The sequence below is a fragment of the Rhipicephalus microplus genome, chromosome 7 (genome assembly GCF_043290135.1).
Source record: "Rhipicephalus microplus isolate Deutch F79 chromosome 7, USDA_Rmic, whole genome shotgun sequence".
NCBI lineage: Eukaryota > Metazoa > Arthropoda > Arachnida > Ixodida > Ixodidae > Rhipicephalus > Rhipicephalus microplus.
In genome coordinates this window covers 94,932,330-94,960,065 of record NC_134706.1, presented here as the reverse complement: position 1 = coordinate 94,960,065, position 27,736 = coordinate 94,932,330, and the positions used below count along the sequence as shown (strand labels likewise).

General features: G+C 46.3%; 1 protein-coding gene across 2 annotated transcripts; it reads right to left on the bottom strand.

Annotated features, from left to right (window-relative positions):
- Window positions 1-136: 136 nt before the first annotated feature.
- On the bottom strand, window positions 137-27,736 carry LOC119180105 (uncharacterized). 2 transcript variants are annotated; one of them, XM_075868235.1, is made up of 5 exons: window positions 27,553-27,736; window positions 23,521-23,645; window positions 23,135-23,437; window positions 20,290-20,496; window positions 137-261 (listed from the first exon to the last, which is right to left on the bottom strand). In XM_075868235.1, the coding sequence occupies exons 2-5, from the start codon at window positions 23,572-23,574 to the stop codon at window positions 253-255; spliced, it is 573 nt and encodes a 190-aa protein (XP_075724350.1). In that variant the 5' UTR covers window positions 23,575-23,645; window positions 27,553-27,736; the 3' UTR covers window positions 137-252. The 2 variants fall into 2 exon arrangements, with proteins under 2 accessions (XP_075724350.1, XP_075724349.1); XM_075868234.1 differs by lacking the exon at window positions 137-261 and adding an exon at window positions 2,442-2,748.

Sequence of the window (27,736 nt, the reverse complement as noted above, 5' to 3'; positions counted from 1 at the left end):
TGGAAACGCCGTTTCGTACAAGCGTTGGATGCCTAGCGCAGCGGTATAAAACTACGATCCTTAATATTACCTATGTATGTCTTTTCTATTAAAAATACACATACATAATAAGGACGTGTTGTTATTGTGCTTCAGATATGCGCAATAATTGCTTTTTTATTGACAGTCGCACAAGTATGAACACCGAACATTAAGCAATATCGGTGAGCGCAGTGGGTGGAGTCGGCCGCTTTGTGGTCACTTTGGTGCAACTTAGAGTACCTGTAAGACAGACAAACAGACAAATGTACAGACAGGCAAACAAAAATTTGTGCGTTGAAGTTCCCAAGAAAGACTATCATCTTTTACAAACAAAAGCTGTTAGGGTAACGAACAGGGTGTGGTGTGCATGATAACTGTCTCTCATGTGAGGACACCGCAACCAATACACTCACAGGGGAACGGGAAATTAAGGGGCAGTGAGAGCGAAGAAAAGAAAGTGGGGGTAAAAAAAAGGGGGGGTTTAGTGAAAGAGAAGAAAAAATATTAGCGTGATAAGAGCCGGACACGCTTCACCATGGCGAGCAGCTTATAGAGGTCGCTTGGTCAAGTTAAGAAACTCAAGTAAGGCCGCAAGGGCAGAGCGATGAAAGTCTTCGTAGCCGTTGGGGTGTAGGGGGTTCTGCACAATCCCACAAGGCAATCCGAAGACAAGGTACTTCTTGACGAACTGCTTGCCACTTCACAGAGAGCAGGACACTCACACAAGAGGTGCGACAATATTTCCACCGCGCCGCAGTGAGCACAGCTCGGTGAGATCGAGCCACGCAGACGATACATCTGTTCCGCTAGCCACACGGAGCCAGTCCTCTGGGCTAAGAGGCGCCCTAACCCGCGCCGGGTGAAACCAGTCACTGGCTTGGGAGGGGGTGGGCAAGGTTGGGCATCCGGTGGCAACCCGAACGCCTGGATGTTCGCGCGTTAGCTGCCGGTGAAGGTAGTTGCCAGCCGAGTCAAAGGAGCTTGCGTTTTTCGTTAGTGGGCTGTGGCAGCTTGGGCTTGTTGGTATGGCATGACGATAGTTATAGCGCGAGAACAAAACGACGACACAGAGACAAGAAGGACACGAAAGACACAGCGCTCGTGTCTTTCGTGTCCTTCTTGTCTCTTGTCTTTCGTGTCCTTCTTGTCTCTGTGTCATCGTTTTGTTCTCGCGCTATAACTATCGTCGTTAGTGGGGTCTCAGTGGAGTGGGCTTGTTTGGCAAGTTTGTGTGCAGCTTCGTTCTCCGCGATGCCGATGTGTGGAAGGAGCAACTGGAGCACAAGATCACAGCCGCAATCTTGAAGGGCCAGCAGGCAGCGTGCAACTCGCTGAATCAAGAGCGGGCCACGTTCCCTCATCGCGAGATGGCTCAGGGCCGGTTTTGAATCGCAGAACATTGCTGCACTCGTGAAGGCTGGCGACTCGCGTTGAAGGTCGGCACCTAACCAAAGCCCGACTAGCTCAGCTGTTGTGAAGCATGCAAAATACCGCAAGCGGCACTGTCCCTCCGTGCCAAGCCGAGGGGCTAAGCAGGCGACCGCAGCAAAGCCATCCCGCCATACGAACCCATTCAGTGAATACTTGCGTCGTTCTGGCCAGATGCCCGTCGTCATGAGGCGAGAAAGCGGGCAGCACAGGAGAAAAGAGGAGGAGCGCATGCACAATAAGAGTGAAAATGCCGTGAAGAGGAATGCCCAGAAAGAAAAGTGAGCATGGACTAGCAGCGTGGGCGTGGCAAGGTGATAGACGGGGGAGCACGAGACGGGGAGGCGGTGCACACGCGCGCGCAATGGGGTATAAGTGACGCGGGAAGGGCTGCCTAAAGTAGAGAAGGGGAAGTGAGCATAGACTATCAGACGCTGCTTGCGTCGGCATCGCCAGCTGAGAGAGCGGGGAGCATAGGAAAAGAAAGAAAGGGGTAGTGCACGCGCATGCGCATTTGAAGTAATCACACCGCACACAAGATTGAGCCAGACCCTAAGACGCATAGAGTTAGTATACATATTCTAGAGGACAAGCTGGACCGGAAAAGCTTTAGCCACTAAAAGCGCTGACATCTTGAAACGTTCTCATTGTTGCCATCAAAGTACGTCAGAGAAGAGCTAAATTCAAACGTGTAAAACACTCGAATTTCCGCAATACAAACTGTAAACAAGCGTGCTGGACCACTGAACCGTAGACGATGGACGATGTTCATGTAACTATCAGTCTGTATTTAAATCTCTTCCTTGTTGCATTTTAACTTTCAGTAGTGTAGTCTTCAACTACCTCACTGACGCCCTTGTCAGCTTCACTTCCATGGGAAAATGAGCTGCATTCGTTATGATGCTCCCAAGCTTATCATGGTTGAACAAAAAAATTCGGCATGACCAACTTATCTTGGTAATCGACATTATGGGAAGCATGCGGAGTGAAGGTGACCGTGTTGAACGTTTCTTTATTGTTCTACTCCACACTACAAACAACTCTCTCCACAGTGCAGGCAAACGTTGCACCATTTCACCATCGATGGGCGATGAGCTTCAAAAATTATCAGTACAATATAATACAACCATTTACACAAGTTATATGCTCCAGACCAACTTGAAATATTATTACAACAGAAATAACGCCATCAATATCTGGGAAACGACTCTAGTTTCACTTCTCTAACTCGGTTAGTCTTCGCCTCCCCAAGGTGGCTGGCTTGCAGGCCTTTCAGTTCCTTTGCGATTCCTTATTTTGCTGAAACGGAGGTTTATCCAAATATAGTGGTCATTCCTTGCTTCAAAACAACAAGATTCATGTGCACTGATGTTACAACACAATGTGGTAGTATCATTGATTGATGCTTGAGTACCGTATTTTAAGGACACGAGAAGATACTAACGCGCACAAACACAGTTTTGCTACACTGAATTATTGCAGTAAAGAAGTAGAAGTGTGAGAGGTCGTTTATAACTGGACAAAATATTATTTAATATTAACAGACAAGGATCATAAGAAAACTATACTGGATATTAGCTATTGTGAGGTAACTGAAGAAATAAGTTGGCGTGAAGAGCATCGGACGCGTTATTCGAAGGTCACACGGTTCGATCCCAGGCAGCGGCAAGTAACATTTTCGCCCCCTTTTTTCCCTTCTATTTGCATTACAGAACTATTACCTACAGCATCACATACACATTTCCTGGCATCATTGTGCATTAGTTCTCCCTTATTACTGATTCAATGGTCTGACTTTAGGCTTTTTATATTTGCACGTTTCTTTGTCACGTATTGCTGTCAATTTTTTGAAAAAGATAACTTTTTTTTACCATAAGATAGTACAGTGTATGGGGAGAAGTAATAGCCAAGAAATTCCATAATACTTCTATAATGTTAAAGAGTACAAAGAGTCACTGTACATTGGAGGCACACAAGAATAAGAGAACACAAATATGTGCTCAACGTATACATAAAAATCAACAGCTCATTTCCATGCCACTAGCCTGCTTTTAAGTACTGCTTGAATGATATGGGCAGCGATTTCAAAACTCGAGCTATATAACAAGTGACGTAACGTTAGTACAAATGAAGTGATACGTTATGTTCTTTTTGTAGCGACTTGCTCGCGGCGTATTTGAGTTCAGCCCGTACTTCAAGCAAGCCACAGAATGCATCTTTAAACAATCTAGACTGCATAAAATTAGGCCTCATCCAAAAGCAATAAAGCGAGAGAGCCACACGCGTCTAAAAAAATGTGGGGTGGGGGTGGCGAAAAAAAGAAAGGAATAAAACAAGCTCCGACGAAAAAGGGGCTGCCATACGCATTTGCATACGAGACCGGAGGCAGCATTTGGCACAACGCAGACGTTTTTTATTTTTCTTCGGAGTTTTAGGGTCAACGATGAACATGATGTTGGGGGATAGGGCGAAATTTTGATAAAGGAATGGTGTAAAAGCTTCAACGGTAATTTTTCCACAAGTTCATTTTTCTTTACTTTTTTTTGGGGGGGGGGCGTGGTCATATCAACATCGATTGCGTGCAATCGCTCTAATGGATACTTGCTGCAATATGGCGAGAATGTCTGTGGGTTCAAAGTTTTTTGCTCGTAATATATCTCCAAATAAATAACATGTTTAGTAGTTGTGGGTTAGAGCACAACGCATACAAGTAAGCAGAATGAATAAAAAATTGGCACCATATCCACGGAGTGAGTGATGGAGAGTGAGGCGACGCATTCGTCCGTCTATTCGTTCTTGCTTCCGTCCGTCCATGTGTCCATCCACCCGTCCGTGCGCGAGTCTGTTTGTACATCCGTCCCTGCGTTCGTCCATGCATCCGCCCCTGCATCCGTTCATGCGTCCATCCATGCGTCTGTCTGGGTGGCCGTTCGTCCATCTATTCAACACTCCAAGTACCACCATTTCGCATCTTTTCATCATATATTCCCCATATAGAAGCACCGCGATCCAGCTGATATTCCAAAGACTAAACAAGAGGTGGCACACGCACACTTTTTTACGGCTTGCGATTCGGGTCTACTTCCCACCTTTAACTACCTCGAGTTCATGGTATATACTAGGTCACTGTATTCATGGCACTGCAGCCGAACGCTCGCTAAACCTTTCTAAAACCAAGGAGGTTACGCGCAGCGAGTATAACGTAGCAACCTTTTCCTTTGAGATAGTGCTCAATGTACATGCCAATGGCTGCTAAAGGGGATCGCAGCGTGCGCGTTAACTAGAAAGCCGAATTCTCCTGTCTCTCATTCCGCATTAGTAGCCATTGACATGTACATTGATCACTCTTTTTTATTGTTCAACAACGCACAGAAGATATCTCTCACCGGCACCACCTTGGAGGTCAAAATGTTGAACTTTTTACATACTACAACGGCTACGAGAGATGAATAGGTGCCGCTAGAAGGAGCTTCGCCCCTAAAAGACTAAACTTGGATGAAATTGAGCTTGAAGTAGCAGCACGAAAATTGGGAAACGATATGTGCTGAGGTTATGTGCCGAAAGAATGGTACCTCAGGAGAGACGCCGCCGTGGAAAATTTCGACAGACTTGGAATCTTCCGTGCACGTTGTAACCGAGGCTAGTCCTGAGTCACGCTATGAGAACAGAAGCACCCTTGGCTCGAGAGACCACATGACGCTGCGGCACCTGTGGTGTCTCATAAGCAAGTGCCGGTTTACTGTTAGACCTCTAGTATGAGACGCAGCGAAAGGTTGCTTGACAACTGTATAATGTCCGCTGCACCTCCTTTTCTTAGCAATGATGCTTTGGTCAACACTGCACCTTGAAGATCTCATTGAACTGCTTGCCGTAGGACAGTAACTTGGGTAGACGACGAGTTCTCATAGATCTTCGAACAGGGTATGTATTGGAAGTGCTGTCTGCGGTGATGTCTGGTTCGACTGGGTCAGTCACAGGAGTAAACGACCCAGCACTGTCATCGTAATTCTAGTCAGTTGTTCGAGGCAATTCCGCATCGTGAGTTGGCTGCACATCTTTTGTCATTCCATCATCGGATAGGTTTCTAAAACTGAAGGCTTTCAACGTGGGTCGTAGACGCTGTCTATTTCGCCTGTACTGCTTCCCGTCCTCAGAGAGTACTTTGTAGGAACGAAGTCCAACCTGCTCAAGCACCGTCGCTTTTCTCGACCACCCTTTCATCTCTGGCGAATGATGTTCCCTGGCTGAAGTCTTGAAAGCGTTTTCTTCGGTGGAGCGCGTTGAGGCCACTTTGTGGCTTTCCGGCTGCCAGGTGGATTAAAGTCGGGAAGACCAGTGTTTAGGCGGCGATTCATTAGCAGTTCACCAGGGAAACTACCGCACTCCAAAGGGCTTGTGCGAATATTCAAAAGCATTTGGTAAAATTCACCCCCTGAATAATGGGTCTTCTTCAGAATATGTTTCACCACTTGCACGCCTTTTTGCGCGAGTCCATTTCAACTTGGATAGTGAGGACTTGACGTGATTTGCTGGAAGTCGTACAACGCCACTAAGCTGGCAAACTCTCTTGATGCAAACTGTGGCCTGTTGTCACTGAGAACTTTAATTGGTACTTCATGCCTAGCAAAAACGAACGACATTTTGTGTATCACTTCTTGTGCTGAAGTACCCTGTAACTCTTCAACCTCCGGATAATTGCAGTACGCGTCGTAGAGCACCAGGTATATTTTACCTGCCTAGTGACATGGATCTGCTCCAATACGAGTCTATAGAGATTGTAGGCTTTCTCCCATTAGAAGCGATTCTCCAGGCTGGGCATATGCATTGATCTTGCATGTTTCTTATCTGCTGATCATGTTCCTGATGTCTTGAGTCATTCCTGACCAGAACATCAAAAGCCTTGTCTTCGCGAGTGATTTGTTTATACCTAAGTGACCTTCACGCAGCCGGCTCAGCATTTTTGATCGTAATGACCGTGTGGCAGCTTGGGCTATAACTGTCCTCACATATTGACCATGGTATGACCACTTTGGTTTCTTTAAATAACAGCTTTCCAATAACCGCCAATTCTGAGCCGTAAGCTTTGTACGGACCCGTAGGTGATTGCTTCTGCTCAGATTGAATTACCCTGATCACATCTGAGAGAACGGCACCTTTTCCTGTCTCTTTGACCTGTCTCGCGCTGCCTTTCTCAATGACCAGTTTGGACCAGACCAACACTGCATGTACCTCCACATCGCTATAGTCGTCTTCTGTCACGATGCAGTGGGGATTTGGAGCCCTATGACAGCAAGTCTGGCAGAACCTAGAGTTCTGCCAGACAGCTGGTATTCGTATCGGAGAGAGAGAGAGAGAGAAACAACTTTTATTGAAACGGCAAGTGTTAGAGGAGTTGACTCCCCTCCCTTAGATGGCAGCTAGGAGTCCTTGGGCCCTAGCGGCATCTTCGGCTTGCCTGATGACCTGTAGTTGGTCCTCGATGCTTGAGCTTAGCAGCGCGGTCTCCCACTGCTCCGTATTCATGTATGTGTTTGGCCCCTTCACGATGTTGGGGCAAGCCCAGATAATGTGTTTGAGGTCCGCCCGCTGATTGCAGTGTTTACATCTGTCTGAGTAGAGGTCCGGGTAACAATGATTATAAGCGATTGGGTTTGGGAACGTGTTTGTTTGTAATAGGCGCCACGCTGTCGCCTGCTGCTTATTGAATGAGGAGTGTGGTGGCGGGTAGTGCTGCCTCCCTAATCTGTAGTGCTTGGTAATTTCGTTGTAACTGAACATGCGGTCTCTCTCCGCACGCGGGCTCCGCGTCATTCCTGCCCCTGCTCGGCTCGCTAACTCTCGAGCTAGGGTGTGTGCGGTTTCATTGCCCGGGAGGGAGGAGTGGGCGGGCGTCCATATAACATAAACGTCGCGCTCTCCGCGAAAGTTATTTAAGATTCTTAACGCCTCTTTCGAGACCCTTCCGTTAGCGAAGTTATGAATCGCGGTTTTAGAATCACTGATTACGACGCTGGCCCTTGTGGACGCAAGCGTCAGCGCTATGGCCGTTTCTTCAGCGATTTCCGAATTTCCTGTTTTAATGGTGCCGCTAGCAAGCAGGTGGCCCGCTTGATTTGAAGCGACTATTGCCATGTGTCGACCGTCTGTATATTCGGCTGCATCTACATATACCACGTCCGCGTCATGTTGAAACTTCTTGTGCAGTGATCTCGCTCTTGCATTCCTCCGCTCCCGGTGATGTTCGGGGTGCATGTTTCTGGGTAACGGAGGTATTATGATGCGCTCTCTGGTTTCTTTTGGGATATCGTATTTATTGCCGCTTTGGCCAGCGTACGTTATTGCAAGTTTGTGCAGGATGTGTCTTCCCGTGTTGCTTTGCGCGAGTCGTTCATATTGCGCTATCATATGAGCCTCAATAAGTTCGTCTAGCGCGTTATGCATTTCTAACGCTTCGAACTTTTCGTTAGACGTGGTGATCGGTAATCCGAGGGCTTGCTTATATGCTTTTTTAATTATGCATTCTATCTTTTGTTTTTCCGCCACTTGCAACTTGAGGTATGGGGTCACATACACTATGCGGCTGACGACGAAGGCTTGGATGAGCTGCACTAAGTTGTGTTCTTTCACGCCGTAGTTTTTGTTGGCGATTCTTCGAATCATTCGAATGGTTTGTTGGGTGTTGTTATCCAGTAACTTTATTGCTTCCCCGTTATGTCCGTTCTCGGATATTCGGAGTCCCAGAACTCTTACGTGTTGTACCTGAGGTATTGGGTAACCTCCTGCTAAGATTGTGATGTTGTGTCGTTCGTGAATGCGCTTGCGACCTCTGCTTGTAGGTCTGTAGAGTAATAACTCCGATTTTTGAGGAGAGCATTTTAGGCCATTGTTCTCCACGTATCGCTCTACCGTATTTACTGCTTGTTGTAAAATCTCTTCTATGTGACCGTCGCTCCCGCCCGTCACCCATAGGGTGATGTCATCCGCATAGATACTGTGCTGAAGCCCTTCGACGCGTTCCAGCTCTGCGGGTAAACCAAGCATCGCCACGTTGAATAGGAAAGGGGAAAGCACCGAACCTTGTGGTGTTCCCTTGTTGCCTAGAACGAATTCTTCGGATTCCGCTTCCCCGGCCGTGATTGTAGCTTTACGGTTGGTGAGAAAATCTTTTATGTAATCGTACACTCTCCGACCTACGTATAGGTTTTGCAAGTTGCGCAATATGGCCTCGTGGGTGACGTTATCAAATGCCTTCTGCAGGTCAAGGCCCAGAATGGCTTTTGTATCCAGGGTGTGCGTTTCGGCGTCTATGATTTGATTCTTTAGCTGCAACATGACGTCTTGCGTCGAGAGTCTTGGTCGAAAGCCGATCATGGTGTGTGGGTATAGCTCGTTGTCGTCCATGTATCTGACGAGACGCGTTAAAATTACTTTTTCCATGAGCTTTCCAATGCAGGACGTCAATGAAATGGGCCTGAGATTTCCGATGAGCGGCTTTTTGCCCGGCTTGGGTATTAATATGATTTTGGCGGTTTTTCATTGCTGGGGTATGGCGCCCTTCTCCCAGCATTCGTTTATGTACTTTGTGAGAGCAGTGACGAATTCGTCATCTAAGTTGCGAAGTGTTTTATTTGTTATACCGTCGGGACCCGGGGCGGACTTGGGATTGAGTCGTCCGAGTTCGTATCGAATCTCTGTCTCTGTTATGGAGGTGTCGAGGTCGACGTTATCCTTCCCTTCGTACTCTGGGAGTCGCGCCTTTGTGGCATCTCCTACGTATGTCTGGCGTAGCTCGCGTAAGAGCTCTGCTTCTGTACCTGCGTAGCTGTGTAGTATCCGTTGCAGGTTTTGTCTTTGTGTTGTTTTCGTGCCTTCTGGATCAAGGAGGCCTCGGAGAATGTTCCAAGTTTTGGACATTCCGAACTGCCTGTTCATTAAAGTGCACATGCCTGCCCACTGCTGCTGGGACAGCCTATTTGCGTAGTCTTCTATGTCTCTGTCGAGCGCGACGATTCTCTTTCTTAGACGCCGGTTGTGCTTTTGACCTTTCCAGCGCTCTTGCAGGCTGCGTTTTGCCTCCCACATGTGTAAGAGCTTGCTGTCCATTTCTTCCATTCCTGCCTCTTCGGGAACATGTTTGGTGGCTTTCTGCACGCTTCGCTGGAGTGTGTCTGTCAACTTCTGTATATCTTCGATGGTCTGTAGCATCGTCCTCTCTTATCTTACGAAAGGTGTCCCACTCGGTTAACATTATTTTTCTACCTTTCTTTTTACGCGGACCTGCTTGTAAAATTGTGCATACAATGTAGTGATCGCTGCCTAGATTTACGTTAGTGTTGGTCCAATGAGGGTTGGATATATTCCTTATGAATGTAAGGTCCGGCGTGGTGTCTCTACTGACGCTGTTCCCCATTCTGGTAGGGTCTTGTGGGTTAGTTATTAGCGTGAGCTCCTCGTGCTGCGCGTCGTTCCACAGGTTGCGGCCTTTAACGTTTTCGATGGTGTAACCCCAGGCGGCGTGTGGTGCGTTAAAGTCGCCCACGACGATCAGTGCTTGTCTGCCCGCTACGTTTAGCACTTTGCGGAAAAGCGAGCCAAACTTTACCTTTTGTCGTGGTGGACTGTACACGTTCAACACAAACAAGCTTCCCTCCTTTTTTCGAGACGGGAGAATTTCTAGTAGGACGTGGTCTATGTTGCGTACGCCAGTATCGTGTTCTACAGCCGTTATATTACGATGTATCAGTGTGGTTACTGTTGCTTTTTCAGCTAAAGTGCTATATGATTTGTATCCTGATAATTTTGCGGTCCCCCCAGTTTCCTGGAGGGCGATTACATCTGGTGCTTGCTTGGTTTTTACGAATTGCTGCAGGTTACCCCGCTTACGACGAAACCCACGACAATTCCACTGCCAAATTGTGTATTCATTAGGCGGCGCCATGTTGGCTACTCGAGTTTTCTATGCAGCTGTTCTCAGCCGCAGGTGGTCTGCTGTACGGCTTGCTCTTGACCGGCCTCGCTCCTGCGGGTCGGGCGTCTTTCGAGACGTTTTCTAGCTGCCCTACCCTACCCTCGAGGGTGTCGAACCTCTGAGACATTTCATCTCGCATCTGCGTTATCTGCTGTTGTAGGTCCGCGCGCATCTGCATGAATTGCTCCTGTAAACCTACGAACATTTCCTGAAACATGCCTTTTACTTCTCCGAGTGTAGAGTCGTTTTGCTCATCGGCGTTTTCCTTTGCCCTTCGTTTATGCGGTGGCGTTTCTCCACTCATCGACGCGGGAACGGGCGTCGCCGGAGCTCGAAGAGGTGTCGACGCCCTGATGGGTGTTGGCGTGGTATGGGTCATCTCTGAGTGTTTTGGGTTCTTAAGCTTAGCGTTTTCTACTTTAGGCATTTTTACCTCTTCCCTTAGCGTCGCGTTTTCTCGCTTTATTTGCTCTAACAACTGTCTGATCTGTGTTATTTCCTGTTCTAAGGCGGACCCCGCGCGTGTAGGTGTAACAGCAGTGCCAGAGACCGCGTCTGCAAAGCTCACCTGTGCCTGAGTTTCTACCGCTCCTCGGCTGGATTGCAATCTTGACGTTGCCCTGGATCTCGATCGGGTTCTCGATCGGGTTCTCGAACGGGTTCTGGACCGGGTCCTCGACCTTGGTCTGCGACCGGGCTGCTTCCGACTGTCCCCCTCGTATGGTCCCGGGGGTGAGCCTTCTGTGCGATGGCCTTCTGATCCCTGGGTGTTCTCGCTCGTTGCTTTGCCAGCTCGTTTGTTGTAGTCGTTGATGCCGTATGGTGTTTCGGCCTCCGCTTCTTCTCTTCTTCGTCGCTCCCAGCGTCTTCACCGGACCAAATACGGTATTTTGTACTTTGCCTTGCAGCGTCTGTCTCCCGTAAAGTGAGCTTGCCCGCATAGCTGACATCTTGCTTCACACTGGTGTTCTTGCGGCGGGTTGGCCACGCCGCATACTCTGCATATTTTTTCGTCTGGGTTGGGGCAAACGTCCGCCCTGTGTCCCAGCCTCCCACATTCGTAGCAAATGTCAATGTGTTTTCTGTATAGCGAGCACCGGACGATTAGCGCTCCGTATTTCACGTATCTCGGCACGTGTAGTCCGTCGAAGAGCACGATTACATTGTCTGTGTTGCCCATCCTCTTCGCGTGTAATATGCTTGGGTTTCTTGCTGTCACTAGGTTGTCTATAATATCTTCGGAACTTTCCTCTTGGGATATCCCTCTTATGAGTCCCTTAGATGTGTTTTCCGGCGCTGCTCTGTAGGCGCTGGCTTCATGTTCTTGCTCTCCCACTCGGATCTTCGTGATGGCTCCGTACCGCCTGGCTCGCTCTTCGGACGGCGTGCTGACGACCACGATATTCTGCTTGTAGTTTATGCATATACTGTCTTCTTCTGCTGCTTCGCGACCGACGCCAGCGGCGTTTCTCAGGCAGCAGTATATGCGTGCCTGCCTGTGCTCCGAAACGCTGAGTCCTCCTCGTGGTCGCACGATCACTTTGTAGTCTTCTGCCGGTAGACGAGGAAGTCTGCTTGCATTAGCAATTTGTCGTATGGTTCGTTCACCTTTCCACTTGCTGTCCTCAGGCGCGCCCGTCGGCGCAGCAGCGTCTCTTAGCATGGTTCTCTTCGGGCCTGAAATCCCTCCAGATGTTTTCGTGATGTTTCTTCTGCGGACTTCGCACCATCCGGCGTCGTTGGTAAAGTCCTCCGGTTGCATATCTTCTCCTTCCACGCTTACAACCTCCATCGTGGTGCTAGACGCGCCGTCGAGGCGTTCCGGGGTCGCCCCAGGCGTCCTCGTCGACGCGTTGGACCTAGCTCTCCCCGCCGCTGCGGCGGCAGACGCAATCTCGTATCGGAAGAACAGGCTTTGTAGTCGGGGAATCATGTCACCATTGCATTTTTGTATCGAAATCAATTACTGATGATCTGTTTCTATGAGCACCCTTCGGCCATATATAAAGTCATGAAATTTTTCACAGCCATGGACAAAGCCTAAAGCCTCCTTTTCTAATTGTTAGTATCGTTTTGCGCATTCTGTGAGGCGCCTTGAGCTTTTGTCACTGGTCCCAAATCTGAACCATGCGTTTGCAAGAACGCAGTGTCAAGCCCGAATCTCCATGCGTATGTAGACACTTTACATTCTTATTGGAACCGTAGACAGCAAGCACAGGTGAGCTTGTTGTGGCATCTTGAATGGCTTTCAACTGTTTTGTATGCTGGGGTCTCCATGTGAAGTCTCTATTGTGCTTTAACAGTTCACGGAGAAGAGTAGTTCTTGGTGAAAGATTGAGCACGTATTTCCTGAAATACGTACCTACGCCCAAGACGCTATGAAGCGCTTGCTTTGTGCTTGATTCTGACATTTACAACACGCTGCTGATGAGTACGGGCGATGACTGTATGTTTTTTTCACTGATCTTATCACCTAAAAAAATTTCCTTCATGCACACTTCATAAGCACTCAGTGTGATTTCATGTTTTTTGAGCCGCGTCCAATGCAGCCCTCAAACGCTCTTTATGCTCTCTTTCATTCGAGCCCCATATGAGCACATCATCGAAGTGTGCTCTCACACCTGAGATGCCATCAAATACCTGCTACATGGCTTTCTGGTACACCTCTGGTGCAGAGGTTAAACCAAAGGGCAGGCGAAGAAACCTGAAACGCCCGAATGGCGTGCTGAATGTACAAATACGAGAGCTCTTTCCCTCTAACAGAATGTGAAACCATAGTTAGCATCTGATCTTAAAAAAACACGCGTGCCTGTCAGGTTAGCTGCAATGTCTTCACGCTTGGGCATTTCAAAGTGCTCACGCTTGAGGCATTCATTTACGCTCCGGAGATTCATAAAAACTCTCAAAGCGCCTTTTTTTTTCAAACTATGACCGAAGGACTAAGCCGTTCAGTAGGTTAATCAACTCTTGCGATGATGCGGTCGTTGCACATACGCTGCCACTAAACCTTTAGTGGTTGCTTCAGAAGGTGGGACACTCGACGCTGGGTTGGAATAACTGGACGCGTACTTGTTGAAGCACTATCTTGAACAGCGTTCGAACGCATCCCAAGCCACGAAACAAGTACGCGTAGTCTTTCATGACACGTTTCTGAAGCATTGCCTTTCCCCGCGCAGCTTGAAACAGCACAGCCGATACTTCCACGGTGCAACGCACAAGGTCAAAGTCCTCGTATGCAGCAAGTCCGAGTGAGGTACATCTTTTTTCTTACACCAGGAAAAATTTCAGGCTCACAGTCTTGCATTGGTACGCAACTGGGATCACAACTGTTCTGAGATGCCCGATGGCTTGACCGCTGTAACTAGGCAGCCTTGCCTTGCTCTTCCGAAGCACGTACTTCTGGCAACAGAAATTCTTGAGCCAAATCAGAGGGATCAAGTTTACCTGTGATCCTGTGTCTACTTTGAAGTTTGGTTTGCTGTTTTTTACAGTTGCGCTTATCATCCATTCTGAACTATTGCTGGAATAAACTTCAACACTTCATACTGCGCGTTTGAGGAGCTGCTGCGAGTCTCATCGACATCATCTACCGCTTTCTTCGTTTTGCAGGCTACAAAAAAGCGATTATTTCGACCGCATTTTCTGCTTCGTTGATCGCGCGCCGGGCATTTTTTTGGCTCATGCAGCCTGTTGCACTTGTTGCAAGCTCTTTGGTTCGGCGTCTTGTCCTTGCTTGACGTTTTTCTTTGCTGACGGCTTCAACAGCTCTTGTTTTCGGAGCTTGCCACTCTTTTCTGATTGGCTGCTACTTCTGCGGATTGTGCTGCTTTAATGGCATCTTCCAGTGATAGTGAGTCCTCTCCAAGTAGACACTCGCGAAGCTTGTCGTCAGTAGTCCCAAACACAATTCGATCCCGTGACATGGATTTCCGCAATATTCCCAAATTGCAACTCTGCTTTTACCTGCAGGTCTCTCAAGAAACTTTCGAAAGATTCACCATCTGCCTGCACGCACTTCAGAATCAGGTACCTTTCGGAAGTTTCATTCGTGCGAGGCTGGCAATAGCTTTCAAACTTTCGAAGAACCGTGTCATAGCGCTCCTTCTCTGTCGCCGTGCAACGGAAAGTGTCGAATACTTCGATAGCTTTTAGCCCCCCGCCATGGACAAGCGACGGCACTTTCTGCTTACGACTGCGTTCCCACTCACTTTCCGTGGCGTCGTGGTAGAATTCAAAACGCTGACGAAACTAACGCCATTTCTCGACGTTATTCAGGCAAAATGAGAGATGGTCTAGCGGGCGTATACTCCTATGGCTTGAAGAAGCGGCGACCTCGTTCACATGTGACACCATTTAACCGAGGCTAGTCTCGAGTCGTACGTCCGTCCATCCATCCACCCATCCATTCATCCATCCATCCATCTGCCAAATACTTTTACCTCTCCTGGCTGTTTCGATAATGGTATCAATACCAAACTGGGTATGGCATAACATGACTGTACGACGACCATATTTGACTAGGCATGGCATGTAAATCAGGACATTTATGTCATGAATGTCATGCATTACATTTAATTGTGCTGCTGCTCTCGTGGTGGTCTCTTTCACTTTTGACATTTTGCAAATCTGGTATGCTATGACACGATGGCATGGTGAACGCAAGCGACAGACCCTAACCTGAAAATCGTGACTTTCGCGTCATCCAACAACATGACTACATGCCACGCTCATGATGCGCTCGCGGCCGTTTAGCTAGCGTCAGATATACTGAATTCGGTATTACGGCACGTGAATGAATGACGAAGGTATGTGTCTGGTGCAAACATGATAATCATGAGAAGCGTGTCATGTAACAACATCACTACATGCCACACTCATCGTTCGCTGGTGGTCGTTCCACTAGCTTCACTTATACCAAATTTGGTATTACGGGACGTGAATGAATGGCGATGGCATGGCACTGGTGCAAACATGATAATCAGGAAATGCGTGTCATGTGAGAACAACACTCCATGCCACAGACAGCGTGCCAATACGTTTTGACGTTACCCTGTGCGCGTGCGTGCCAGTGTTGGTTTCATCACGTTACGACGGCATTGCCACGCCAGGCGCAGGTCCTGCCGTACATAGTTTTATAAAATTAACTAGAGGAGACTCTGGCGCTGCGATTGCTCAGCGACCATGAGAACGATTCGTAGTACACACATTTGCCTAGTCTTCGTACTTGCGGGGGGCAAATCGTACTTGCCGCTTCGTTTATTGTTGGTGACAGTTTTGTTTTGAAGGAAAGAACGAACTCTTTTGAACTTTGTGACCCGATTCGAAGTGGTAAGCCTCTATATATATAAGGTGTGAAGTGCGAAGGCGACTGAGCATTTGCTCTTTTTTGCGTAAAAAAAGAGCTTTGAGCCACACGAACACACACGAAGCCAGAAGCATGCCAGAAGTACGAAAATGAGAAAAATGTGTTTACTACCCATCATTCACATGCTCGCTGAAGCGCCAAGCGTTGCAGCTACTATAGACACTAGCGCCAGAGTTCGCTATAGTGTATAGTACGAAACTATGCTGCCACATACTCGCGGGTGCATGCCGCGCTGCGTTGCTTAGACGCATGCGCGTTTCAGCGCGTGCGGTGTCCCTCTGTCACACAAATAGGCAGACGCACTACTGTCTCAGTAATGCATCCGTCGTGCCACGCCGACGGATGCCGGTCGCGTCGGTCGCACCTGGCATTAGACTATAGCGTGCTTGAGTTTAGCTAACATAGCGTCGCTGTGTCCAACGTGCACGCGCGTCGGCAATACTTTAGAGTCTATCGGACCCTTCATAATGCGCTCACGGCCATTTTGCTAGCTCCAAATATACCGATTTCGACGTTACGTGACGTCAATGGATGACGAAGGTAAATGACTGGTTCAAACATGATAATCTTGACACGCGTATCATGTAAGAACAAGACAACATACGACGCTCTTAGCGTGCTCGCGGCCATTTCACTAGCTCCACATATACTAAATATGGTATCACGTGACGTGAATAGATGACAAAGGTAAACGACACACCCAAACATTATAATCATGACACCGAAGCCATGTACGCAATAGTTGCCTCTACCTCTTAACGTTGTGCTGATTTCAAATTGACATATCAACCTTCCTAATTCGTGCTTCGCATACCACCGATTTCCACTGTACATGGTACCTGCAAATTTTTTGTTAGACAGCTAGTATGAGACGCAGCCTAAGCTTGCTTGTCAGCTATATAATGTCCGCTGCACACGTTAACTCAAGTATAAGCACTTGGTTGTCTGTTTGTGTCCTCCATAGAATCGCCGTCATGATGCTGGAGTTTGATCCAGTGAGCATAGGTTCAGTAATCAAGCAACAAAAGCATACGACAACCACAAAATTCGTTGATAGAACTTTTGAATATTGAAGGAAGATTGTTTTATGATTGAGCTTTACGAGAGCCAGTGGATGTACAAAGAGGTGCTGCAATTTACTGCGTAGAAAAGTATATATACAGTGAACTCCACCGACAGAGTACGAATATCGAGAGATTACGATAATCACAAGAAAACAATGCTCTAAAGTATTTGCAATTAATGCCCTCACATCCCACCCATTCGGTCATTTGCGTGGTTCGGTTCCACCACGTACAACTGAATTGTCGTTTTAAATAGTAGCGAGTAGCCAAAAGCATATTTGATATTACGCGCGGGTTGCAGCCGAATGTTCTAACACAAAAATTACGTTCAATAAAATTGAACAAGGCTTAAAGTATTTTTGCAAGGTTATTCTGACAGCCTTAAAGCCCAGCAGATCAGCAAGAAAGCCTCCTACAAATGAATTATGGAAATATTGTTGAACCACAAGCCGAGTTCACAGACTTGTATGAAGTGGTGGTGTAAATAACTTGATCTGCTATTGCTTTATCTGGTGGCTGCATTTCCGATGGAGGCGGAAATGTTGTAGGCCCGTGTACTCAGATTTGGGTGCGCGTTAAAGAATCCTAGGTGGTCAAAACTTTCGGAGTCCTCCACTACGGCGTCTCTCATAATCAGATGGTGGCTTTGGGACGTTAAACCCCACAAATCAATCAAATCAATCAATTATTGCTTTATCAAAACTTACTATTCGTAGAAGTGGTAGTGTGTAGCATGCGACATGTTGCTTGCACGAAAATAGAATGTGAAATACCTTAGAAGTAAAAGAGGAAGAAAAACAGTTCACAGAGCAAGCGCTAAACAAGAACGTATGTCCTATCCGAAAAGATCAGAGATGGTGGACTCTTAAGCGCTTACGTGCAGTGGCTTTGCCACTAGTCAAGTGTAAAATCAAGGACTTTTGTTCAAAAGACGTATTGCGCTTGAAAAAAAAAACAGCACAGCTATTAGTTCACTGCGCCGCCTGCACATGTGCACCGCAGCATTGCGAGCGAGATTAAAATTCTTGGTTGAAAAACAGATACCGCGCGAAGAGAGTTGCTCGAAGCTCGTTGCCTTAGGAACAAGGACGCGAAGTTTAGCAGAGACATGTCTATGTATTGATTCAAGAATAACAGCCTTTTTTTTATTTGATGCTTCCTTAGAGTTGCAGTGGTGACATGAAAGCGCTTATGTAGTCTACCATCTGTGGTATTTTCCGACATAGAGTCAGTTAACATTCAGCCCTTGCTTTGTGTACTGTTTTTCTTCTCTCCTCCGACTTTTTTTCGCTTTGTACTATCGCACTGAAAACATCTCGCAAGCTGTCGCTTTCTTTAGTTGTCTCCAACGTTGGGGGGGTAGTAAGCGACGTAGTGCAGCCGTTACGTGGAAGCTATACGTTTGTGTCGGCCTGATACTGAGCACATTGCGAGCTTGAAACCTTGGTACTCATTGGTTAAAGCTATCAGGTTGAATTAGTTTAAAAGTGGGTTGTTACTTTGGGGGCGCTGCCTCTATATACATTTTAGACTGGGGAAAGCCATTGCTCACCAGAGACTGAATACTGCAATGATGCCCGACTAGGACCTCAATTTGGAAAGTACCGCACATTGTGCTCCACTGCTGCGCGGACACCGAGACCACGGTGTTGTGCAACCACTCGCCGGCTGTTCCATCTAGATCCTAGTGTGCTCAAACACAGTAGAGCACTCGTAGCGTTATCGTAAATGTGCAAACACATTGACAAAAATGAGAAAAAAAAACAAAAGTGAAAAAACACTCTACATATTGATGTCAGCTGACTAATCTTTCAACAGTGTCTTTTCTCTGAGTACAACGCAGCGGTCTAAGGAAGAGATAAGCGTAGATAGGGTGTGACAGATCTGTATATCTCTCACCCTCTGTTCACTCGTGCTCAACGGTTCGAACAGGGACTAAGCTCTAAAAAGTAGTGCCTTTGGCAATTTCTTGGAAAAGTGTCACAGGGGCCCTTCATTCGTGAATGTCGCATTTCACTTTGCATTTCACTTTTGAACAGGACATTTTCTTTATTACAGTTGATCACTCGCCTCAGGACGCACGTGACATTTTCTTGAAATTCACAGATTGTTCCACTTAGAATGCCCTCACGACGTTCTGAGTACTATTTATTTTGAAAAGAGCGGAAGCTTTAGCGATGACGCTAAAATGCATCAACACGTTAGTGTAAAAGCTGACGCTATAGCTTACATGAGGTGGTGGAGCACTTCTATAGATAGTTGTGCAGAAGCCGAAACTAACAGGATAGTAATGTAAGCAGCAATAATAGCCCAGATGAATTCTACATCCTACCAGTAACGACAAGTGAAGTAGCAACAGCCCTTGAACAAATGCGAAGAGGCAAAGCCACTGGTATTAGGTAACAACGAACCTGCTGAAAGATGGCGGAGAAATTGCGTTATAAAATGTGGCCAAGTCATATACGAAATGTCTTTTGACGGAAAGGGTACCAGAATCTTCAGAAAATGCCAACACCATTTTAATTCATAAGAAAGAAGACGTCAAGAACTTGAAAAATTAGGGGCCAATAAGCTTATTGTCAATTTTCTATAAAAGATTTACAAATTATTAACTATATTAACTATTGAAATAAGTACGGGATATAGTCCAATCAACAAAATGACTAAAGAGGATTTTCTACAGGCTACTGCACAATACACCATATGCATACTGTCACTCAGATGACAGAGAAGTGTGCGGAATACAACCAACCCCTATACGTAGCCTTTATGAATTGTCAGAAGACGTTTCACTCAGTCGAATCATCAGTAGTGATGCAGGCACTACAGAAATAAACCATCAACGAACCCTACAAAAACGTACCGATAGAAATCTACAGCGGATCCACAGGTGCCATGGTTCTCTATAAAGAATGTGACAGAACAAAAATAAAGAAGAGTATAAAGCAGGGAGATAGGACTCTCGATCGCTATTCACTGCGTGTTTACAGAAGGCTTTCATGGGCTTAGATTGAGATAAGTTAGGAGTAACACTTAGTAAAGAGTATATATGTAAGCCTTGATTTTCCTATGACATTTTCTTCATGATTAACTGAGGGGACAAATTACAGTTCATGATCAATGAACTGAACACCGAAAGCAGAAGAGTTGGTCACAAAATAGTATGCATAAAGGAAAAGTATGCTGCAAACGTCTCGGCAAAAAACAACGCTTCGTGACAGGTGGAGAGGCGCTGCGAGTTGTAAAGGAATATGTGAACTTGGGACAGGTAGTAATCGCGTAGAAGAACCATGAGACAAACAAGAAGAATAAGGAAGGAATAGATCCCATTCCTGATCTCTTCCTAAATCATTAGCCCAAAAAAAACAGGTATAGTAGCTGCGTCATGTCAATACTCACCTACTCAGAAGAAACCTGGAGGCTTAGAGAGATGCTTGTCTTACCTTGCTGCCGGAAAGAAGACGAAGTCTTGATATGAGGTCGGCAATTGTTCTTACTTCCGGTGGTACACTGATCTTCATTGTTCTTAACAAGTCGATGACCCATTCTTGACAGTTGTTTTTCATCACGCTGTACTTTCCTGGTTTTGCAATCTCTCCGAAAGCTTTCGTTATATCGCCATAGTCTAGCGGATAAACGCCGAGTGATAGCTGAAAGAGAAGTACAGTAAGTTGGGCCTGACGTTCCCTCACTTCAAATATGCCTGGCTGGTCATAACATGAACAAATTCACAATATCATTGCGTTTCTCATCAAACGCTTTCCTTCAGACACGTGTGGCACATACTCATATACCCCGATCCGCGACATGTGATGATGCACCACAGATGATTGTTAGCTATATCTACCTAAGAACGGCGAGAATGGACATTGGTTATTCAAATGCGGCAGCATTACGAAAAACTTACATCGGCAACGTTGCACCGACGAATGCAATGAATGAAGGTCGGGGTCCCAGCGGGAATGAACTTGAAGCCTTTTGCGTGCAGTACGAAGTATTCTACCCCATAGAGAGAGACATATAGACAGGCAGAGAGAGAGAGAGCGAAAACAATTTTTGTCCTTGCTAAGAACAAGGAAGGCATGGGCCGGGAGACACCATTGAAACTCCACTGGAGCTCGCCTTCAGAGGCGATGACCATATGTTGAATTTTGGTGGTGCCTACGGCCAGCCGGATGGTCTGCTATTGGTCATCCAGGCTCGCGCCACGCTGAAGTCTTCAGCTGCTCGAGTGTGGTTATCATAATTGTAGGATTAGTGCTGTAATTTGTCCTGTCTGGCGCTGCGTGGTGTGCTCACACAATGATGTCGAGGTGGGCTGGGTTACTCTGCTATAAGTTTTCATAGTGGTGTATAGACGTGCGGGTAACATGCCACTACACAGCGTGGGTGTGGGGTACGTTCGTACGCGTGTTTGGAGTGCATAGAGAATAATTACGGCATTGTCAACTGGTACATATTCAGCGACTTTTCAGGTGGTGGCCACTTCAATCTACCGCTACAGTGATTTCTGAGGATTTCCCAGTACATAACCATTCCATATTTTACATGGCCACACCAGGATTCTACTTTATCCTCCTCAGCCTGCTAGACTCATTGGGAAGGTAGCCGCTCTGATGACGGGTGACGCGCTTGGTGAAGAATTTCTGTTGAAACGTTGTCAGTGGCGTCGTTTCCGGAAAAACTTGATTGGCCCGGAACCCATATTAAATCAGCATAGCGGTGTCAAGATCGGGATGTGGTTTCGAGTATGTGGTTCGATTTCGGTCAAATTAGGTCCATGGTGAACTTCGGGGCAGCTGTCTAAATGTCATTAACAATACAAGAGGCGCTGTCGTTGCATAGGCTAAAGCAATGACGGCTTCTTCGCCCTCTTCGGGATAAGTAGGGTGATTAAGGAGCCTGGTGCCAGGTGTAACACGGTTCTGCGCCTTGACGAGAGCGGGCGCTGTAACTGGTTCTTTTAGGTAGACTGCTGCGTCGACGTAAACTACATTCGCGGCCACATCGTTATTCTTGTCAGGATGTTTCACGAGGTCGGCGCGGCGTTCTGCGTTTGTGAGAGCGTGCATATTGTATGAGATGAGAGAATTTGATACGTTTCTCAAATATTTTTGGATATTAGAGCTTCGGACCCTGCCCGCGTAATGTATTCGATGCCAAAGCGACAGACGGCGTGCCACCTGGTCTTTGTGTGCGACTGCCTCTCGTAGTTTGAATCGCGCCAATCTTAAATTAGGTCACAATTATTATATGTTAGCGCTACACTAAACACTTTTGATACTTCATACATTGAAGGACGTGGGAGCTTGCTTCTATGCTTTGATAATGATAATAAATCTGCCTTTCTAAGCGTTGTACATCCATAGTGAGGGGCGATGGACATGGTGCGACTCATAAATTAAGCTTCCACCACTTTCGTGCCCAAACGTTTCTTCGCAATGCACCAGGTCACCCTTCCTATTTGAGAAGCGTGGCGTTTCAGCTATTCGATATTGTGTGTGTGTTCTTACAGTTGTTGTCTGACACCGAGGACTCACAGGCTACGAGTACGCATGGTACGAGATGTTTTTTTTCATTCGAGTCTGATTAAATTTGTGCTGTCTTGACTCGTTCAATGATGTGTAGCGGGACCTGAGGTTAGTAATTCAGACTTGGACTACAGAGAGAGGTGAGAAACAGGAAAGTTGGATATGTAAACAATGCGGGTGTCTGAATTTCTTATCCTCACAGGAACGATGAAGCATGAAAATTTAGCAGGCAACTTAACTATCCCGTTTACACAGTATAGAAGTGATGTCGACATTTGCGTGGCATGAGTGGTGCAAACAGCATCATTATCTGAAAACGTTACTTCGACTAAAACTCATGTTTCAAGGTAGAAGCTGCACATGCCTGACCAATCCCAAAAAATGGTTATCAGTGCCAGCATCAACAGCAACCTTTTAAAGTCTAGTGATGCGCCACTACAGTTTCAAGATGGCATCAACACGTCACAGATATTCAATACTTGTAAAGACTTTATGACCACATCATAATGCATCATCTTGTGAGAAAACGTGGGTCGATCCCACAGGCATTCGTACAGCAGGTGAGCTTCAAAGAGCTACAATGCTTTGTGAAGCAACCTGCAACAGACATGTGCTCGTAAACTGTCGTAGAAGAACAGGTCTTATCTCTTTGAGCCACGTGGCGTTTTTAACCCGGAAACCTGTGTAGAACGTACAGGTATGCAAAACTACAGAATAGCCCAATTGTTTCGAATTAGCCGCTGTATGACGTGTTTACCTTTTCAAGTGGTTTGCATTTCGCGTCGTTGGTTTTAAGACGTCCATTGAGAACGCCATTTTCCTGCACAGCATCTACCACATACGAAGCCCCATTGTCAAGGCAACACAGCACGGCCCAGTGCTTGAACGCACGCGACAACGCATCGGAGCTTTCTCCCTTTCCGGCTGAGGAGCGAAGCTTCCATTTCCTTCTGGGTGGAGGTCTCCAAAACACCAAGTCCACTTTGAACTTGGGTTTTTGCTTTCCATGTTGTGTTTGACGATCACCGTTAGGTGAGCTACCGCCTTGCATCTCGAATTTCTGAAAGAGGGATGTCAGGCTTCGTTCAAAATATTGACCTCCAACATGATCATGCGCTGTTGAAAAAAACTTATAATTGTCACCTGAACCATAAGTTGAACGTGTGATTTGGACGAAGAAACTGAGAAAGTAGCCATTCTGTAATGGAGCTGCTTTGAAGAACAGCTCGCTTACGCAGCCTTGAAAGCAACGTTTCAATAATTCAGGCCTGTGGAAGGAAAAAGAAAACACCTCAGGGACCATGTTGCCCAAAATATCGATGCCGAGGCGCAGCTTTGCTTCGGTGATGCCATAGCTCGTCACGTTTATGTCAATAAAACGTTGCTGAAGGTGTGTAACATAGATTCAGCAATTACAGAATTGCACTCATGAATGAACGTATCACTTGAGGATAGTCTGAGTAATGGCGAAATTCATAACAACCAACATTTACAATCGTACTTGCACATGTAGATGCAGGAAGAATCTCACAAGTGGGCGTACAAAAACTCAACTTCTTCATACCTGTTTCAGCGAACTCTTCAAATTACTTGAATGCAGAAGCATGACGTCCAGTCGAAGCTTTCTTTTCAGATATTGCTGAGTTAGCCCGAAAGCAAGGATAATGGCCACGTGAGAAAAGAAAAACGCTGGCACATGTGCGTGAAGTCAAGTATATTTCTCGACATCGGCTTTCCTAGGGCTGCTATAATCCCATCTGAAGCTTTTTCTATACATGTGACCACCGAGAAATTGACCTCTTGCCCCCTACCCCCTGGAAATGTGCGTCCCCTTTTTGTTGAAAACGCCATCCAGGAGGAAGCACTCGCACCCAAGGTTTGTTGCAGCCAACAGAAACTAAGGACGCAGATGGCGGTTTGTTGGGTCCATAAAAACCAAATGCGTGCCGCTGCGCAACACACTTTTAATTTAATTAAAAAGGGTGAGTCAACAAGCACCTACTATTTTTTTTTGCAAAGAAGCTCGTGCATCTTTTCTACGGCTCACCAATTTCCTTCCACGTGCAGTGACGTCAACTCGGTCATCGGTGACATTGACTTCGTTGCTGTTTGTTCAGACTTGGTTTAGACCAATCGACAAGCTGCGTGCTGCGTCACGTCTTGTTTGCTGCGTTATGCGTCCTGAACAAGAACTCGGAGCGTACAACAGTATCACAGAAACACAGAAACTACTGTAAATGAATGGTGGGCTCAAGGACGCTTTACAAGATTGGGCAAAGTTCCCGTAATGGACGGAACTTTAGGTCGATATATGTGCTGCTTTACATGTTACTTACGGTTCCCTTTAATGGCAGATGGTGTTATATAGTATTTAACGCACTTGTTTCTTCACAGCTTCGCATTCTCGCGTCGAAACTGGGCACGGGCTTTTAAGGAGTGGTCTGGCAGCTCTATGTGTTATGATGTCACGTATTGCAATCGGTGTCTGCTGAATTCTTGATGACGAGTAAACACACTTATTGCACTGCACGGGCAGGCTTTTGAGCTGTTGTCGCTTACTTTTAAATGCATGTAGTTATGTTGAAAGCTAGTTTAGGAGCTTGGTTCACTGGAGTAGGTTACGTAAAAACACTGAGAATAAAAGCATTGGTAGCTATCATAAACTGTTCGATGTAGGCTACCCTCGTGCCTTCGCTCACGTTCTTGTACTTGTTTCCCAAATTCATGAGCATCACTGTCTCATTTCCTCACAGCTCGGCTATTCCTCTTTTAACGCAAAGCTCGCGATTACTCAGCGGATAACGGTCGCCTTGAACGATGTTCTGCTGATTTCCGCGTGGTGACGGAAATGGCATCAGAGCGAAGAGAATGTTGACTTTGTCTTTTAGCCCACTCAAGGCGTGCTTACCTGCCCTCATGCGTAGTGGTAGTGCCCTTATGGTCGACAGTGTTATAGACTACCCTTTTGATGCTACTCTGGTCGATACTGTTATCGAGTTCAATATAAACCACCCTTTTACGCATCTTTCGGACCTGTTTCGGCCCTTTCACCGAGCAAACTGATAAGTCAGATCACGTCATTTGATTATTTTTTTTCACTGTGCACAATTCTAGCTGGCGAAATTAGGGGCAATAAACAGGGAGCCCAGTTGAATTGAAAAAACTACTACAAAGTGGCTGTTACATCGTATACGCCCAAGTTGGCACACAACATGAAACATGTGGGCAGTAAATATTGCGTAGAGGTGCCATTTTTTGAAAAAAAAAACTAACTGGTAAGTCCGTGTGTGAATAAGCACATAGATTGATCAGCTTGCTTCGTGGAACACCGGAACAAGTTTGGGAACTGCGTAAAAGGGGTGGTCTTATCAAACTTCTTTCGGGTCGCAAAGTGTGCGATGACCAGTCTTGATGGTAGATAAACGACAGACTTGGCGAACGGCAGGCATGTGTAAAGGCGTCAAGCTACGTTGATCTACCGCTTCACTGCACAAAATGCGGTTGTCATCCCACGTTTCGTGAAACTGAAACCATTTTTCTTCGACATAGGCATTAGCTGACTCGCCAAATAGTAGTATCATACCACATGCGAAAGAGGGGACGTGGCTTTGTTAGCGAAGCGACAATAGTGCTGCACGATAAATAAGTACATATACCTATACATGTATTGTTTTTATTATTTTCTGATGTTACCTGTACGATAACTTTTTGTTGCGCCCTCCTCTGTGACGCATGCGCGAGAAATCTATTACTTACTTTGATACTTTTTTATTACTAGATCATCACTGTCGAGTAAGCATGGTAGTGTCTACCTATTGTGCATGTTTACCGTGCGCGCATTGAAAATATCCAAACATGAACGCTAGGGGCATGAAATTTCTTGAGCCCACCACTACCGCGTCTCCCGTAATATATTGCTTTGTTGTGGAACTACAATTACGCTTATCACGGACAAAGCTTTCCTAAATGCTGTCGAGCTGTGTACGTGTTTAATGTGCGTAGTTGCGCTTGTTTTATGAAATTAGGAAAGCAAATACGAACCCTAAACTCATTTTCGGAGGTTTTCATTTTCGGAGGTTTAACCTCGCAACACCACGATATGATTATAAGAGACGCCGTAGTGGAAGGCTCCAGAAATTGCGAAAACCTGGAATTCTCCATGGTACACCCAAATCTGAGTGAACGTGCCTCAAATACTTTATTCTTCATCGAAAATGGAGCCGCCGCAGCCGGGATTCTATGTAGCGGCCTTCGGGTTAGCAGTCGACAGCCATAATCACGACAGTACCACTGCGGGGCCGAAGTTAGCCAGGTTGCGAATGTTAAACGCAAGGGTGCAGTTAAATTTATACTCGTTCATTTGGGAAAAGCCCATGCACTTAGGAATAGAAAACGCTTATTTTTAGGTACAAACACGTTTTGGAAAATGCATGAATTGCGCCATTCTAGGCAAGCTTATTTGAGATACCGAACAATGCCATTTGGCAGCAGACGTGAATTACAATGCTTTTCGCAAATCGTCTTTAGGCCGTCGTTCAGCCTAATGTGAAAGCTCTCAGTCGATAAATATCACGCGCGAAAGAAGCGATTCTTAGGCAGCACGTAAAGCAGAGCTCGGATGTTCCTGTTCCTCGGGCCTTCATGCGCTGGCTATGTCGCCTACGTAAGCGGCGACACAAACTTTTTTTTAAATGAACATGGAGCGAATAGAACTGTGTTGACACTTCGAATATATGCCCATTTCTAATAAAAATATTACAAGCAAAGTGAGCCATTCGAGGTGGAAAGTTTCGTTCCAGGATTGAAGAATGAACTTATAAATAATACTTTTCTTTTATACCAAAAATCAGATATTTTTTCACTCCAGGAACCGTCCTAAAGGGAATTTGAATACTTCAGAAAATAATATGGCTGTTGCAAAAGCAGTCTAAATAGTTCGCACGGAATGTTACTCGGCAACAACACGTCAACAACAGTAAACGCCAGTCCGTCGTTCTAGCCAGATAGACGGTGTCTCATGAGGAACGGGGATCAAGATTGGTTAAGTTCCGATTTACTGAAAGTAACGCATTCAAGAAAAAAACATGCACAGGCTGATCATATGGTTAGAGCCTCACAAAGCCTCAATGCTGCCGACAGTTGGAAAGCATTAATGGGAACATGAACTGTACGTACCTGTGAATACGTAAAAAATTACGGCTTGAAGAAGCGTCATTCAAGACACCGGCCAGTTGCACTGGAAGGACGATGCACAGCGACTGAAGGAATACGTTGATTCGAAAGAGCTGAAACCAGCATCTATACCGTGTTTTAGTCGCTCAATATTTGTGAGCGTTGCATCAGTGAACTACACACAGCA

Excerpts from the sequence above, each read along its gene's own strand:
- LOC119180105 (XM_075868234.1), bottom strand. The coding sequence starts at position 23,574 with ATGGCTACTTTCTCAGTTTCTTCGTCCAAATCACACGTTCAACTTATG. Across the intron at positions 23,438-23,520 it reads ACGTTCAACTTATGGTTCAG|AAATTCGAGATGCAAGGCGG; the intron begins GTGACAATTATA and ends TCCCTCTTTCAG. Across the intron at positions 2,749-20,289 it reads GTCTTCTTTCCGGCAGCAAG|CAAAATAAGGAATCGCAAAG; the intron begins GTAAGACAAGCA and ends CCTCCGTTTCAG.